Source organism: Manacus candei, unplaced genomic scaffold (genome assembly GCF_025592945.1).
Source record: "Manacus candei isolate 608988 ecotype Guabito, Panama unplaced genomic scaffold, ASM2559294v1 h1tg000107l, whole genome shotgun sequence".
Lineage (NCBI taxonomy): Eukaryota > Metazoa > Chordata > Aves > Passeriformes > Pipridae > Manacus > Manacus candei.
In genome coordinates this window covers 712,174-728,746 of record NW_026138155.1, presented here as the reverse complement: position 1 = coordinate 728,746, position 16,573 = coordinate 712,174, and the positions used below count along the sequence as shown (strand labels likewise).

At 47.0% G+C, this 16,573-nt stretch overlaps 1 protein-coding gene across 6 annotated transcripts in view; it reads right to left on the bottom strand.

Moving 5' to 3' along the window:
- SLC4A4 (solute carrier family 4 member 4) overlaps positions 1-16,573 on the bottom strand; it is a 120,936-nt gene that overhangs the window by 2,950 nt on the left and 101,413 nt on the right. For 5 of the 6 annotated variants that reach the window (XM_051769379.1, XM_051769380.1, XM_051769382.1 and 2 more), the window contains 9 exons: positions 15,465-15,578; positions 14,978-15,139; positions 12,626-12,804; positions 11,639-11,711; positions 8,185-8,253; positions 6,766-6,939; positions 4,664-4,825; positions 2,151-2,247; positions 227-306 (listed from right to left, as the gene is read on the bottom strand). In XM_051769379.1, coding sequence (XP_051625339.1) covers positions 263-306; positions 2,151-2,247; positions 4,664-4,825; positions 6,766-6,939; positions 8,185-8,253; positions 11,639-11,711; positions 12,626-12,804; positions 14,978-15,139; positions 15,465-15,578 — 1,074 coding nt within the window. In that variant the 3' untranslated portion in view covers positions 227-262. Of the gene's footprint in view, positions 1-226; positions 307-2,150; positions 2,340-4,663; positions 4,826-6,765; positions 6,940-8,184; positions 8,254-11,638; positions 11,712-12,625; positions 12,805-14,977; positions 15,140-15,464; positions 15,579-16,573 lie in introns of those variants that run through there. The other variant, XM_051769384.1, reaches the window with a different exon arrangement.

The window sequence follows — 16,573 nt, the reverse complement described above, 5'->3', positions numbered from 1 at the left end:
TCACGTCTCCCACAGGTTCTCCACTTCCCATCCCAAGCACTGCAAGGGCTGGAATAATTATGGAATCAACTTGTTCATAATCACTTCAGGATGCTGCAATCCAAGGTAGGGAACGTTCTCCAAGTGCTTTTTTCCAAGAATCTCCCACAGCAAACTTTGGGTGTGCTGAGGGGGAGCAGAGATACTTTTCTGAGATGATTCCAAAGTGTATTTTCCAGGTGCTTACCTTGGCATGGCGTGTGATTGAAGGAAAGGAATTGTATCAGCAAGACGTGTGGCGTTCAAGGAATGTTGGTGATTTTTCTCCTGAGAGGGGGAAGAAAGCCTGGGCTGTCATTGCTGCAGCACTGATGGCTCCTCCAGCCCTGCCTCAGTTTTTCCAACCCTCATCCATTGGCAAAGATCTTTTCCTGCTGCCTGTCAGATGGATTCACTCCACTCCTCCCTCTCTCTCTCTCCTCCAAGATAAAAACCCTTGTGGTGCCAACAGGCCCAGTTTCCCAGGAGCTCGCCCACTTTTAGGGCCGGACACTTACCTTGGATCTACTCCTCTCAGTTACCCTGTGCTCCCATTGTCACACCCACATTCCTTGGGTGGCTTGTTGCCTGGACTGGCTTCTCTCTCCTGACCCTGTGTTATTCCTCTGGGAATAACAGCCCTATTCCTCTTGCTGGAGGAAAGCTGATGTTAGTGGTATTATTAGGAATATACTTTGGATCGCAGAGCACAGTTATATCCAAGGACAACACCAGAGTGGTACTGAATTCTGGCTGTTTTTTCTGTTCCAATGGCCTGATAAGTTTAATTTTTTTTTCATTGTTTTTAATTAAAACCCAACAAATCAAATATTTGATTACAGAAATGTACCAATACACAAACCAACTACAGCTTGGCTCATGGGTGATTTACCCCATGCCATCTCCAAGGGCATTCCAACATGGCAGAATTAACTTCTCCCTAACTATTTTAGCCATAAAGATGTTGAAAACATGGCATCTGATCCTAAAATCCCGTGGAACAATATTTAGGATGCAATTTGCTTTTAGCATATCAGAGTGTTTTCACAGAATGAGGAGGATGTGTGGTTGCCTGAGGCTGATTTTGGAAGGTTTGCTGGTATCAGCAAAACACTGATGATATCTAAATAACCAGAAAAATGTCTCTTTTCCATTACTTTTGTTTTATAACCCCCAATCTCTAAGTGCTTCTGTATCTAAAACCCACAGAGCAATGCTCCGTGTTGCCCAAGGCCTCTCTATGCCACCAAAAGGAAAGGGACTCAGGTCCCAGCTCTTAAACCCTAAGGATAATTTAAGGATTTATCATCTAGGGGTTAAGGTCCTACTCCCAGGAATTACCAGTCTGGCAGCAGCACTAATTTATTACTCTGATTTCTATTTCTCCCCTCTCACCTCACAACAAAACAGCATATGACACCCTTAGTATATTAAAAAGTCAGCCCAAAGGCAAAAAAGTCAAGGTCAGCTGTGATTCCTCACTTAAAAGAGGAAAATGTAAAGTGGGAATGACTGAAAATAAAGATTACAATCAGCATTTATGGATATTAACATGAGAAATTAAAACCAAGAGAAGAGCACAAAAGCAAATCACCTAAGAAGGGAAATAAGTTAATGACCAACTGATCCCTGCCTGGGCAGCTTAATGACACAAATAATTAATTACTCTGTTAAGTGCTGATTTTTTTTTTGCAACTGCTTGGCACCTAAGGGAACAAACAGTGACAGGACAGCGCTGTAAATCCAGAACACCAGACTCAGAGGAAAAAAATAAATCCCACCATCAGCAGGTTAACACCAAGGGGGAGAGGAGAGGAGAGGAGAGAGTGGGTGGCCAGGAGACCTGTCAGGAGCTGGAGAAAAGCACTTAAGCTGGAGGCACCAGAAAGAACAACATTGATTTTGTAACCAGCAAAGGAAAAAAATAAAAACAAAACAAAAAGCTCACAAAAGCAAAATCTGTCATAAAGCAGAGGCCTGGAAATTAAAAAAGAGAGGAAAAAAATAGAACAAGAAGAAGTACTTCTCAAGTAAAAGGAAAGATTTAAAAAAAAATCACTCTAAATATATAGATATATATTTGTAGTGCAAGTCAGAGTCAAGCAGGCATGCAAGAGGTTAGTTCTACTCACTGTCGGCAGGTTTGCTATCACTTAGGAAAGGTTCCTGCTCCATGATGTCCATTGGTATTTTAATACTTGGGACTTTTTCTGAGTAGGGGCAGTCAGACTGTGAAAGAAACGTGTAAAAGGTCTTAGAACATTCCCACTGCTCTCTCTCTTATCGTCTCCCACACATTAAAATTATCCTTCACATAGTTTCTGTAGGAACGGGGAAAAGAAAAGAAGGAAAAAGAGAAAAGAATCGTCCAGCTTAGTTTTAGTTGCCTGGTGGACTCCACTGGTTCCCCACTGCACCCCACACTTCCCCTTGTCCTTCACACTCCACAAGTAAAACAGACTGAAAGGATAATCTTGTGGAATTGTAAATTAACACAGATCTTCCCCTTTCCCACCCCACCAGCTTTTAAGACACCATCCCATTCTGCTTGGAGTCGGCTGCAGGAAATACAGACAGAAAACGGATCTGTGGGCAGACGCAGCAGGGCACTGGCTGCTGGGAAAGCTCATCCAAACCCTTTATCCTCCTGGCATTTCTGTAAAACCTCTTAGTTGTTCCCAGTTGCTCTATGAGGGCAGAGGTTCTGTATGCTGGGCTGGTTCAGCAACTCCTCTTTAATGTGGGTAAAACCCAGCCTCAGTTACACCTCTAGTTCACCAATTCCAGGACCCTTGGAGGGATTCAGTATCCCTGGCCTGGCAGGACAAACAGCAACCAGGTCAGGAAGAGGCAAAGGGAAAAGCTGGGGTACCAGCAGGACTTACTGCCTTCTATCACCTACCTGCTTATGCTTAGCAGACAGTACTTGGAATTATTCTGCTTTTTTAAAAATAAAGGGAACTTCTCATAGCCAAGGAAAGGCTGATATTGCCTAACTTGGCAAAGGCAGGAAGGTGGGATTGGCAAGAAACATTGGGACATCTTTGTTCCTGGAGAGAACCAGACCCACAATGCCAGGGTGGAGGGAGGAGACCTTCCAGTCAGGGCAGGAAAACACTAGGGAGGCCAGAGAATTGCTCTCCTTGGATTATTATTCTTATTTTAAGTTATTTTTTAACATAACTGACATCCAGTGCCTTATTTCATACTCCCAACAGCAAGATGGGACTATTTATATGAGGCTGAGGGACAAGCATAACTCAAATAAAGCATTAGCAACGCCCAGCAGTTCCCTTGGCTGAACTCAGACCCGTGAATTGCCCCCCAAATCCCACAGGATTAACCCTTGTGGGTGGATATTTCTGGAAGGGAAAGAAGGAAAGTAATCCAACCAGTAATGCCCAGAGCTGTACATTCAGGAAGCTGGTAAAAGCAAGCGCTGAAAGAAACCCAACAAGAGTTAAGAACCAACATTTTGCATAAAACCTCTTACTCACTAGATTAATTACTGTACCTGGAATTCAGGAAAAGCCTGGGAAGAGAGGAGATAGCTTAAAACATACAGGACAGAGGGGAGCCATGGCTGGAGCTGCTGGATGCAGACCAGTCAAGAGGAGGGGATGGAATCAAACCTTTGCTGATTACTCAGCAGGGCCTCTTTTAATCTCATTTTGGTTTGCACAAATTTAGGTGCTGAAGGAAACCCTCACCCTGGGAACTGGAGGAATGACGGGACAGGGGAGCTTGCTGTCTGAAGTAAGAGCCAATCCTCCCAGCTGTTTCTCCTGCCGTGACAAAATGGGATTCTTTTCCAGCTTCAGGGGACCTTACCTCTCCCTACATCCCAGGGAAAGCCCTTCTTCATGGACCCTGGGTGGATACACGAGCAGAAGTGGTGATGTCGTGCTTTGGACTCTCCGTGGAGTGTGTTTAGCACTTCGGTATAAATTTAAAGGATTTGAGGTAGACCTGAGCAGGATCACATTAACATTTGAAGGCACCAGGACTATATTTCTTCTTCTGATATATACAGTAAGAAACAGAAGAGTCAAAGGCACGTGGGTCTTGTCTAGTCAGGTCACTTTTTGCTATTTCAGGATATGCTGCAACCTGAGGTAGGTCCAGAGTGTACAGCAGAGGGCATGGATGCTCAGGAAATATTTAAATGATGAGTATTACCAACAGAAAGCAGTCACATCTTTTTTGTGTTTTCAAAAAAAAAGAACCATTACAAAAATTTTAAAAAAAGAATAAAAAAAGAAAAAAAGAAAACCAGAAGGACCAAAGGTGCTGGTGAAAAGCATTCTCCTCCTAAAATGTAAGAGACAACGATGGGGAGAAAGGCGGAGGAGGGAAGCTGGAGGAGGCAGGGTGATGAGAGGCATTCTAGCAAGGGGCATGACATCCCAGCAGGTAACACCTGCTCTTGGCAAGTGTGATCTCATTCCTGGCAATGTACAAACCACCCACCACAGGTTGGAAAAGGGAAGGCAACGTAGGAAAGAAGTTTTCTTTGGGGTCCATTTGCTGCAGCAGCAAAAGACTGAGCTGTCAGCTCCGAGAGAGCACTGGGCAGGGGCACGGACTGTGCCCGGGGTTAGGTAGCTAGGAAGGAGGAATGTGACAAGAGTAGAAAGCTCCTTACATCATCATTGTCACTGTCCATACTGCCCTTCTTCTTTTTCTTCTTCTTCTCATCCTCTTTTTTCTTCTTGTCCTTTTCTGGAATGACGTCGTCAAGAAAGCTTAAGTCATGCTGGGAGAAGAGGTAGTCCATGGCTTTTCTGACTGCTACCAGGGCCAGGATCTGCAAAGGCAGAGAGGGATTCCCAGTCACATTTTACCTTTCACTGGGAACACTTTCCTCTCAATGCTGCTTCTAAGCCACTTGAATTCTGGCTGCAAATGAACATACAGATAAGGTGGTGAACACCTGGGACACATCTGTCAACTGCAAAGGCTGAGCTGTGACTGCTTCACATCAGAATAAACAATGGGCACAAAACAGTATGTAGTCACTCAATACTCCTGTATTATAAATAATAAAGAGACAAAAAATGAGCATTTTCATTTACTTTTGGATGCAGGTCTGCGGGGCAGCCTGAGTAATAAAACTTGGCCTTATTTCTCATCACTTCCCTAGACGCAAGGGCTCTTTAGAAATCAGACAAGGGCCAATCTGTGCCCCCAGAGTTTGCAGAATAAAGTTTACTCAAATTATAGCTGCAGGGAACTGGAGGAAAAGCTTGTTCTGTGCAACACTGCAATCGAAGGCACTGGGAAAAAAGTAAGGGATGTGTCTCAAATGGGTGTTTACACGGACACTGGGTCTGACACCCCCATCAGATCCCACACAGGCTTTGCCAAGGGGTACATGGACAGGCTGGAAGCTGTAACCCATTCCCAACAGGCTGCCTTTAAGGAAAAGTCTGTGCCAAGCAATGGTGATCAACAGCACAAACAATTCCCAGGAAAAGATCTCGAGCTTTGACTTGCGTAACTTAAGACGCGATTACAGACGTGAGGAATTACTCAGGGGGTGGAAAGATGCCACACAGACACCCGTGATCATCCCACTATGAATTACTGCCATGTTGAAATGCCTTTCCTCCAAATAAACAGGGAGGTGGCTACTGTCTGGATCCTCATAAATTGGGAGTTTACAGTAATTTGGTTCCTGAGTGCAAGTAAGTGAGGTTCTGCCATCATACCTAGCTCCCTCAGAGCTGTGGCTGTGCCTTCCCTGAGTTTGCACTATTGTAACAAAGTCTGGCAGACCTGGGTTTCACTCAGATTCTATTATGGGCAAAGAGATTTTAGATTCAGCTTCCAACAGCAGCACAAGACAGACATGGAAAAGCGATGGAATGGGAAGAATGGGAACTGCTGATTTTTAACACCTTTTACAGAAGCATGTGTCCCAGAAGGAACATTTGGAGGATTTTTTTACTTGCATCATCTTTTCTCATTTCACCAGCTTGTCCTTGACCTGAGTTCTGCCCTCCCTCCTCCTGTCCCTTAAATAAGCACTGCAAGGACCTGCCCACACAACTGAGATTTTACTTGTCCATAAACCTGAAATCAGGTGACCTGGGGGGTCCAAATTTACTCAGGAGTTTCATAAAGCTTTGCCTTTGCATCAGTCTGACCTATCTCCAAGCCAGAGAGAGCCTGTGTCTGTAGCTCCAGTAATGATCTGAATAATCACCCTCTGATGTGAAAAAACATTAGGGTCTTTTTACTCAAGTTCAAGGAAAAGAGACATTCCTTTTTTTCCTCTAATCCTTTTCCTCCCTCTGGTACCCCTCTTAGCACTGAGTCTCCTTCTTGGTTTTGTCAATTTGTGCTATTTAAAAGCCAGGGAGACATTTTGTATCCAGTAATTAGTGTGGACTAAAACAGGAAAACTGCTCCTCTCCTTGGTTCATGCAGCTCAAGGAGAAACCATGGCAAATCTAACCTTGGCAGCCAGGAACGGTCAACACTAACTACACCTTTCTGGGAAAAAATTAACTTTCCAGGCTCATTTTCCTCCAGAGGATTTATGTAAAGGCAGGCACGGCCACACTGACCCCATGCAGTCCTACACCAGTCCCATGAGCAGAGCCCTGAGCCAGGGATTTGGCAGGGAGAGGTTGGATTTACCCATTTATGGGAGGGAATGGCTGCGGAAGGTGCAGGCTGTGAAAGGGAGGGATGTGAGGGAGAAGGGAGGGAGGGACAGATGTGATGGAGGGCATCACCTACCATGACAGGGAATATGATAGCAGCCACGGTGGATTTGAGGATCCAGAGGAGGGCCAGGCACACCACCTGCAGGAAGGTGAAGAGGTGGACCCTGCGCAGAGGGACGTGGCGCAGGTAGATAAAGTCAGGCTGGTGTTTTAGAGGCATCAAGAGCAGCTTCAGACGATCCATGAACTGCAAAAGAAAAGAAAGGGACAGTGAAATGAAATGCAGGATGCACAAAAAAGAGAGAAAACAAGATGAATGCCCAAACCAGGGTCAGCATCACACTCTGGGGCACTCCTGCTGCCCTCCCCTGTCCCGGTCCTGCCAAGTAAAGACATTCAGCATTTAGGAACAGTGCTTTTCTTTTCCCCAAATAAATCAGGAGCAGAGGTCAGCAGAGGAGAGGGCAGACACCACACTGCCAGAGAACAGAGCAGCACCCCGCCGAAGAGCGAGGAAGACGGGCAGCTTTCCCAGCAGTGCCCCTTTGCCCTGTGCTGGACCGGATGGACTTGGAGTTAAACCAAAATGGGGATTTCTCATGCAGTGAAAAACACATTTGATTAGTGGGAAACAATCTGCCCAGTCCCCCGACCACCTGGGCCAGGAGCAGGGGAAATCCCCTCCGGGAGAGCCAGCCCCAGGGCCAACAGGACAATCCCCGCGTTGTCCCCTGCCCGAGGTGGGCTCGCTGCCCACTGCCAGGACCGGATGGATCCTGCACCAGTGAATGGAACCTGGGGCTGTTTTGCAGAACCCCCGAGGGAATTCTCCTGGAGCTCACAGAACAGGCAGTCCCCTCCCCTTAGGGCACAACCCAGCAGTAAAAGAAAGGCCATATTTAACAGGGTGCCAGAAAGCAACAAAACCACTTCCAGCCTCTTTGGGCCAGCTACAGGCGTTGGCCATGAGAATGGCTCCTTACATAAGATTTCCTCAACGACAAAGAGAGGGGCTTGGCTTCCCCTCCCCAGAGAACAATGTTCCCGCTCGTTAGCATTGCAGAATAACCCCACTGCCATGAATCATCCTCCTTGTTTGCCTTCAGTCTGTGGCAGAGGACCCGAACCACCCTGGGAGCGAGCCTGAGCTGGGGAGGAAGCCTGTGGAATCCTGGAATGGTCTGGGTTGGAAGGGATCTTAAGGACCATCTTGTTCCAATCCCCCTGCCACAGGCAGGGACACCTTTCACTAGACCAGGTTGCTCCAAGGCCCAGGATGAACCTGGGTCTTCACAAAGCATCCCCTGGCACAGACTTGGCTGCTCTCCCTCGGTCTTCACCTCAGGACACCCAGGTTGTGCAATGGCTGTGACAGCTGCCACCCTCCCTGGGTTTCTTGGGAAGGAAGATGAGGCAGTGAAGGAGAAGTGAAAAGCTGGAGGGCTGTGGGAGAGCCCCTGTGCTCCTTGTCCGTGATGTTGGAGGGACTCACCTGCACGCCGTTGAGGGACGCGACACCCATGTAGAGGAAGACACCGTAGAGCACAGGCATGGGAATGAACTGCGGGAGGAAGAGCAGGAGAAACCAGGTGAACAACCCTCCCTGTACACAGTGCACTGTCAACACGCGGTGGGATGTCAGTCCCAGCCTGTGATCAACTCCAACTGCCTCTATGAGTGGACAACACGGAAGAATAAAGCCATATAAATAATCAAGCAAAACAAAGCCAAATAAATAGATCCTTCTGCTGTGTTCTGAGAGACACAAGGACATTTGTGCAATCGCACTTCCCCACTTGACCAGGACTTGGACGTCTGGCCAAGAACCACAGGGAATGACGGCAGGCAGTCAGCGAGTTAAGGAGGAGGTGGGGAAACATGCTCCAATGAGCTGCAAACTGCCTTTCACCTCTGGCTTTGTGATGAGACTGGAAGCAGAAGGCAGAGAAGAAGAAAAGGCAGAGTGTTCCTGCGGTTTGAGGTATATCCTGTTTTCCCAGGTAGCAAGTGACAGAACAAGTGGAAATGTTGTGCCAGGGGAGGTTTAGACTGGATATTAGGAGAAACCTCTTCATGGAAAGGGTTGCGAAGCGGTGGAGTCAGCATTCCTGGAGGAATTTAAAAGTTGTGTAGACGAGGCACCTGGGGACAGGGTTTAATGGTGGGCTTGGCAGTGCTGGTTGGACTGGGTGATCTTAGAGGGTTTTTCCAACTGACACAATCCTGTGATTCCACATCTGGCTCAGTAAGTCATGCAAATCCATGCAGAAAGGCTCTTCTCTGGAGCCCCACCTCAGCAACAACAGTCATGCCAACCCAATCTCTGCCCGCTCCATCTCTCACACACATTAATCCCTAACTAATCCCAAATACAGGACTGAGAGTTCCCTTCTTCACTGCCAGGATCTGTCCTTTCAAACATCACTTTCTGCTCCCTCGAGTGCTAAGTGCCACCCATTCCTCCATCCACCACTTCCTGTGGGAGTGAGGAACACCACACACGCTCCTCAGAACGAGCCTCTGTCCCCCCCAGCAGAACTGTGCAGCCAGCCTGGTGTGACGGGAACGGGGATGCTTGGAACAAACCACAGGCAGGAGCTGAATAACGGCCTTCGTGGGATTTACTGGAGCCCAAGGGGGGATGGAACGAGCTCCGAGGGACAGCCCTCCTGCAGTTCCAGGTGGCTGCCACTGAACGGCAGCCGCAGCACAGCCACAGTGCCCGCTGTTCCCAGAACTCCTGTGCTGGGAACACTCCCCTTCCAACCTCTGCACGGAGCTCATGAAAGAGGCAAATAACAGGGCAGCTATCCAGTGTTTCAGCGTATTCCCCGCCACCTTATTCATCATTTCCTACAAGTATTTCCCTGGGGGCACATGAGCATCTAAGTCACCTGGCCATGTGCCATTCAAAGTTTTCCTGTCTACATTTTTTCTTCCTTCCTGAGTCTCATTCCCTATCAGCTCCTGCACACTTCTTGATTGCTAACTCATCCTTCTCTTGGATTTATTTCCTTCCTCTGGAGAGCCGTGTTGGTAATGCCCATTAAAAGGCAAATGTTTTCTCCACAGTGGGGGTCTGCCATCACCACTGTGGGTGGGGTGGGGTGGGGCGGGGACCCACTGTGTGCTTCACAAAGCTGTGGGGGACCACAGGATTCAAAGCCCTCACTGGATCTGAGGGGATGAGACAAGATAAGGCAACATCTCCAGAAATCAGAGTTCAGCTTTCTAGCTCATTTTCACTGCTCTCCTCCCCTTTTATTTATTTCTGTGAGTTTTTTTTAAAAATAAGAAAAATGCCCAAATATTATTTCTCCATTCCATGATGATTAATCCCGTAGATCCTCCCGAGGTGAAACCTCAGTACATTATCCTGCAGAGCAGCAAGCGGTGCTGTCAGTTTGGAAGACTTTCTCTTGGCAAAGTCTTCCCCAATGATGGGGTTGCTGGCTTCAGCACTCCGACCAAACCTGCTGTGGGCCAAGGGGATTAAAACTGTATTTATAGGAAAGTGCCTGTCACTCTCTCAGCAGGGCCGAGGATGTTTCTGTGGAGATCTGCCACAGTTGAGCAGAAACACCAGTGACATCCAAAACCAGCACAATCACCACAAAACCCCCAGAAAACAAAGCTGGGATTATTCCATGCATTGCCTGGTTTATTGAATTCGGGATCGTCAGCGTTCAACTCGCCGCTGGCAGGAGAAGACTGAAATGTTCTGCAATGCATTTAGCAGAGCAGCTCCCTCCAGCAGGACCCTGCCACTGGAATTTGCTAAAGGTCCTGAAATGCTGCCAGGTCCTTCCCGCTGGCACGTGGGCCAGGAGCGTGCCGATTTATCCTCAGGCGTCCTCCCGCGAGGATCTTCCCCACACGCTGTCTTAGGGGAAGCACAGCAAAGAACTAATGACTGAAGCCATAACAGGGGAAATAATAGACCCCAGTGGAACAGAGGAAGAGGGATCTTGCAGGGAAAGGTCACATGGACTAACAAACAGGATTATCACAATCAGGCATTAAATTAAGGGCACGGAAGTGCCTGTTTGTGCAGAGGCAGAAACTGTTACCAAGACATCAAAATTCAAGCCGTACAAACAACCTTAGAAATGAAGAAGAGAAACACGCTGGCTTTGGAAAGCCACTGTTTCCACTCTCTCCACAGGCAGCACTGCTGCTCCCTGCCTGCCTCCTCCCCTCCGGCTCACATCTCACTGTGCCTCGCAGCCCCTGTGGCTTCCAAAAACTCCCCTGCCTCCTCCAAATGCTCCTCCAGACACCCATCTGCTCCATCCCGGAGTTACAGTGCACGGTGCCACTGATTTGACATGTTCTGCTTCTACCATCGGCCTTGGGATCCATGAAGAAGGACACCTGCAGCTGACATCTACCATTGGACTGCATGTCTGTGCTTGGCACTGCTTCCATCACCATTCCCAGAGTAGGCTGTGTCCTCCACAAGACAGGGATAAGCAGGTTTTCCAGTTCCCTTCTACGATCTGATGATCCACTAAGGATGCATTTCTCTGTGGCTACGTGCCAACGCATTTCTGGTCTTGGAAAATAGCAACCTACCTAGATCCATGAGCAGCACATCTGTCCAGAGTCTTGGCTAAACTCACAGGAAAAAAAGATTCAGGAGATGAAGGAATGCCATTTAATTACACTACTTCCTCCAGAAACATGTTTTCCATACTCTTGAGCTTTATCCGTGATTCGTTTTCCATAAAATGCAGGCATGGCAAAGGTACAAAAGGAATCATAAAAGAAAAGGAAACTTAACTTTATGCAAACATGGAAGAATAATCTTAAAATGAAAAAAAATCACAGCGCCCAAGACTCCCAGCCCTGAACTTCGTCACTATTGCAGTACACTACAGTCATGGTGGGTTTGCCTTCCAAAAGGTTTGGATTTAAGCTTCCAAAGAACTGTTAACCATCCTTACCTTCAGGATGGGAGCCATGAAGACAGACACCCCGGTCAGGATGAAAACAATGACTCCAGTGACTCTCTGCTCCCTGAAACAACATCACTGGGTGAGGACCATAGCTTTGGTTTTATATTCTGAGTACGCAACATAAAGCCCAAAAACTCACTTCTGCAGCTACGTTTTTCAGCCTACAGCATCAGACAGGTGGTTGGATCTTGACCAAGCCCTGCACAGCTCTGTTTTCAAACCCCAGATCGGTTTCTTTATGCTGTTTGGGGTCAACACAGCACTGCTACTGAGTGAGGAGGGGTGTGTTTGCATGTTAAACATTACAGACCATTAACCAGCACTCCAAATTCCCCACACGGCCATACTCAGAGAGGGAAAAAATCATTAGCTCTCCACCCTTAGATCAGTCACATATTGTGAGTCCTGCTCAGAGCACTCCAGCAGCTTGGAAAAATGGTTGAGACCTTCACAAGGTGCTGAACATGTGCCTTCATCAGTGCCCATAGGGCTTCCCACTTCCAAAAAAGCTTGGCCACTAATATTTCTGAGCACTGTAAGTCAGGTCATTAAGTTTCTATTTAGTTGCCTAAACAAGCAGCCTGATTTCCAGGAGTGCTCCCATCGGAAGCACTTCAGACCACTTAATTAAGGCAACCAAACACAGAAAAAATAACTCCATTAAGTAGAGCTGACTGCTCTAGGCAGAACAGGTTTGCATGTCTGACCATTACATTTGCTGAGGAATGCCTCATTTCCATGGATAAAGAAATCTGCAGGTAATTTATCTTCTTTAACACTGGAAAACTGCATCTGATCTGGCCAAATAAACTTCTGAGGAGTCACACCTGGGGTTTGCCCAAGGAATCGCCGGAGACCTGTGCTGCTGAATCTCACGGTTGGCTTTGGAAACAGGGAGAGAGCAGCACAAAATTCTTTGTATAAAAGGATTTTACAGGCAAACACAGTAATTAAGGCCTTTGTGGTTGGACATACCTCACTCCCAAAAACTTGGGCTGTTCTCCAGGGGCTGAAGTCTCCGTCTCCATCTTCAAGCTGTCGATGTGAGCGATGGAGATGACGGTAGCAGCCACATACCAGGGCAGCCCCATGAAGGAGCAGACGATCATCAGAATGGCCACCCAGAACAAATCCAGATGATATCCAGCACCTTTCTGTGAAAGGGAGACAAACAACCTTCAGCTGAATTATTCCAAATGCCTACAGAGCGGGGCACAGGCACACTGGACAGGTGGCATTTCCTTCTACAATTTCTTTTGGCAAACAGAGCCAAACACCAAATATACACTGGATCTTGTAAACAGCATAAGCAAGCTTTCAAAATAAATATATAGATAGATAGATAGAGAGATTGAGAGAAAGAGAGAGAGAGATGGGTTGTGCCCCAAGTCATCTCACATCCTTGTAAGTGATGCTTGGATGCACACAGAGCTTTAAACACTCAAACCACCCTTTAAAAAAACAGCCCAAAGCCTAATTTTAGTTTTAAGCAGCTGTTGAACAACAACTTGCAGTGTGATGACCTAAGGAAGAAAGCCACCTTACAGACATATGGTGCCTGCCTAAAGGTAACAGGTGCCACTGGCTGTCTCAGAGTGAGGTCTGAACTCATGTTCAGCAACTGCAGGATCTCCTAGTCAGGACTTCCCAACGGGTCTGGGCCCTGCAGATGGTGCCTGGTGCTGGAAGCAAGTCCCTCAACACCCAATCCTAAGTTCCTTTTATGGAATGCAACAAGAACAGCTGAAGGCTCACTCCCTATCCAAAGGAAAAAGTTGCCCTCATTCCTGACTCCTTTTCAAAGACCCCTGACCCTCTATTTTTTAAATCCTTTCATGAACTAACACAGGAAATCCAGCGGTCACAAGTGCCAAGAGAAGAAGTGAAGAAACAAAAGAGCCACCAAAGAAAGGGACTTTCAGAAAAACACCAGACAGACCTCTAAGGTATGCTATTTTAAAACAGATTAGCCTTTTTTTTTAATCCTGTTTAATTTGATTTTATTGGAAAAAACCCCAATCCAGACCTAAGATGACCCAGGAGGGAAAGCAACCCAGCTCCTCTTGAATAGTCCTCACTGTTTTCCTCACATGTGCACTGCTTACCTTGGCTGGCTGGTGGCACTGGGGCAGGCACCCTGGGACACCCTGCCAAGGCTTTAGCAAGGGATGAGCAGAAAAAAAACTGACCTTTTTTCTTTTTTTTTACAGTAAATTTTATGTGCAAAGGTGTTTTTTGGTTCAAAGCAACAGGATGGGACCTGAGAAGCCCCAATTCCAAAAAATACAGAGCTCACATGTAAAAAGGGAAGCAGGGAATACATTTTTTATATTAACAGTACTTTGCTGGAGTGTTTATAACTTTGTTACTAAAAAAGTACACCCAGGGTTGACAGCAAAACCACGTTCTGTGGTTCATAAGCTTTATAAGCTGCAGAAATGAGGGGCCTCTTTTTCATGGGGGAAGAACAGTGAATATATTCTCCCAGTGGTTAACAAAATGCTATGTCTGCTTAGTTAGGTGCAGGAGACAGACCTAAAACTGAGACCATGGCAACAACCAGCCTGCCCTGAGGAATATGAGGGCCCAGGATCAAAGGTATCTGCCCAGTGCAGGTGGCAAACAGGGATGTTCTGAGGGTTTTTTTTTAAATTGTGAGCCAGCATCTGTGTGCCATCATCACTGTGCACAACAAACCTTTCCCATTCCCTGGTACTCCGACTCTCTTCTCCAGGTCTGGTTCAGGATGGCCTTAAATCACGTTACTTGTCTAATGTCCACAGTGACCACGTCAATTGAAACATCCTCCTCTTTTCAAAGCAAAAGCTCCCTTCCCATTTCCAACAGCTCTCCCTGTAACTGATGAAGGTTACAGCTGCAGGTATCTGAATAATGACCCACTATTACCTGTGTTCTGGGGGGGTCTTTACTCCCACAGGTCACACCATACGTTCTATTATCAGGAAGAGAGAGTCTTCTTTTACAGGAGTGAAATATTTTTCAACAGAACTGACCGTGCAGGGAAAGGAAAAACCCTACAGGCAGGAAAAACTGCATAGCACCAGTCTGGAAAGTTTATTTTAAAAACACAACTACATCCTAGGCTGTTTCGTGTCAGCTCTTCTTTAAATAACATCCAACTGGGGCTATGCCCTTGGTATGTCCCAAATCTCTCCAGCTTATTGCTTGTATTTGACAGCGACCACAAAGCAACTTCTCCTCCTTAAAAACAGCAGCCAGTGACAGGGAATAGGCTCATGTCCGTGAGGCAGCAAAGTGGTAGGAGGAAAAGCCCCTGCAAGTGCTCAAGACACAAAGCACACCCACCTTGAGCTTGTGCTCCTTCCTGTTGACGATGACGGCGGTGATCTGCTGGTCCATGAAGATGAGGATGGTCACCAGCAGGGCAGGGATGGCTGCTGCCAGGTACACCCACCAGGGGTTCCCTCCAAAAGGTGGGATAAACCAACCCCTCTCGGGACTGGTTGGCTTTGAAGGACAGGGAAAAGAAAGCTCTTGTTGGAGGTGCAATACAGGAGTGATGACATCCCAAAACCAGGTGTACTTCCAGCAATGGGACCACAGGGAGACACTTGAGGTTTGTGACAATTTCATCCTTCCCACTAACAAGGAAAGGTTCCAAGTATGGAGGCAGGATTTAGCCAATCAAATGATGCTAACAAAAAGGATATCTTCTGAGTAAATCAGCCCTTTCCAGAGCACTAACTACGTTCCTATTTTGAGGGTAAGTCATTCCATACAGGGCAGGTGGAGGGGGAAGTGAACCTCTTCCACAGGCCTGACAATGACATACCTTGAATTCACTTGGCACAATTAGTTTTGGTGTGTCCACACCAACCAGGGCATCTATTCCACAGAAGATCAAAATGGACAGGATAATGGCAAAGTCACTGATGAGCTTCCGGGCCTGAAAGAGAAGGTGGTATCATAATAGCAGGAGTGAGCACCACAAAACACAGCTTCACCCACGCTTTAGTGTCTACATAAGACCTTGTGGCGAGACAAACTCAGCGTTCCTCCTTCCACAAAGATGCCCACTGTCATGTCTGGCGCCATTTGCCTACAAGTGCCTTGGTACTTTACTGTGGTGTCTGAAAGCCTAAATGGGAGCATGAAAATAACACAATGGAAAGTCACAAAATTCCCTTTAGGAGATGGGAAGACACGAATGTCCACAAATGAGATACTCTGTATGACTGGCAGGGATTACGTTGTTTGCTGTTCAAGTAATAAGTCAACCTAAGCTGAGAGGAAAACAAACCAGGCTTCTCAGCTAAATCCCTAAGACTGCAGCTCTCCTGAAGTCACTGGAATATGACAACTTAAAGCTGCCACTGGTCAGATCCCAAAATTTAACTGTGCAGGAGCCACTGTGCTTGCCTGGAACTGTGTGAGCTTTCCAGAGCCGTTGTTCCTTCCTGGTTTCCTGGGTTCACATGGTTACAGATAAATTGAGCTGCATTCCAGCCCAGATGGAATTTGTTTCCTTTTTATTAAAAGTAAGAGAGGTTCAATTGTAACACAGCAGAACAGTAAACATCCATGCAGGATAAATCCCTGTGTGTCAGAATGCCAAAAATGGGGCAAGTCTCAGAGAGAAACATGGGTTTGGCACACACAGAAAGCTCTGGCTTGCACGCCTGGAGTGGGAGCCTCACCTGAGGGGACAAAACAAGCAGATGCACCTGAGAGGTGCCTGTAGGTTTGGAAGTGTTGTCTTCAGCGCCTTTAAAATGCCTGCTACATTCTCAGGAGAGATTATGGCTCCTCTTGGCTCTTCTGTGCCTTAGCTGTGCCCTCCAGAACCGCTGGGAGCAATCCCAGGCATACCTTGGTTAACCAGTTCCATGTTTTTATCCCAACCAGTCCAACCTGGCTTCCCTGCAGAGCACCCCTCTCTGT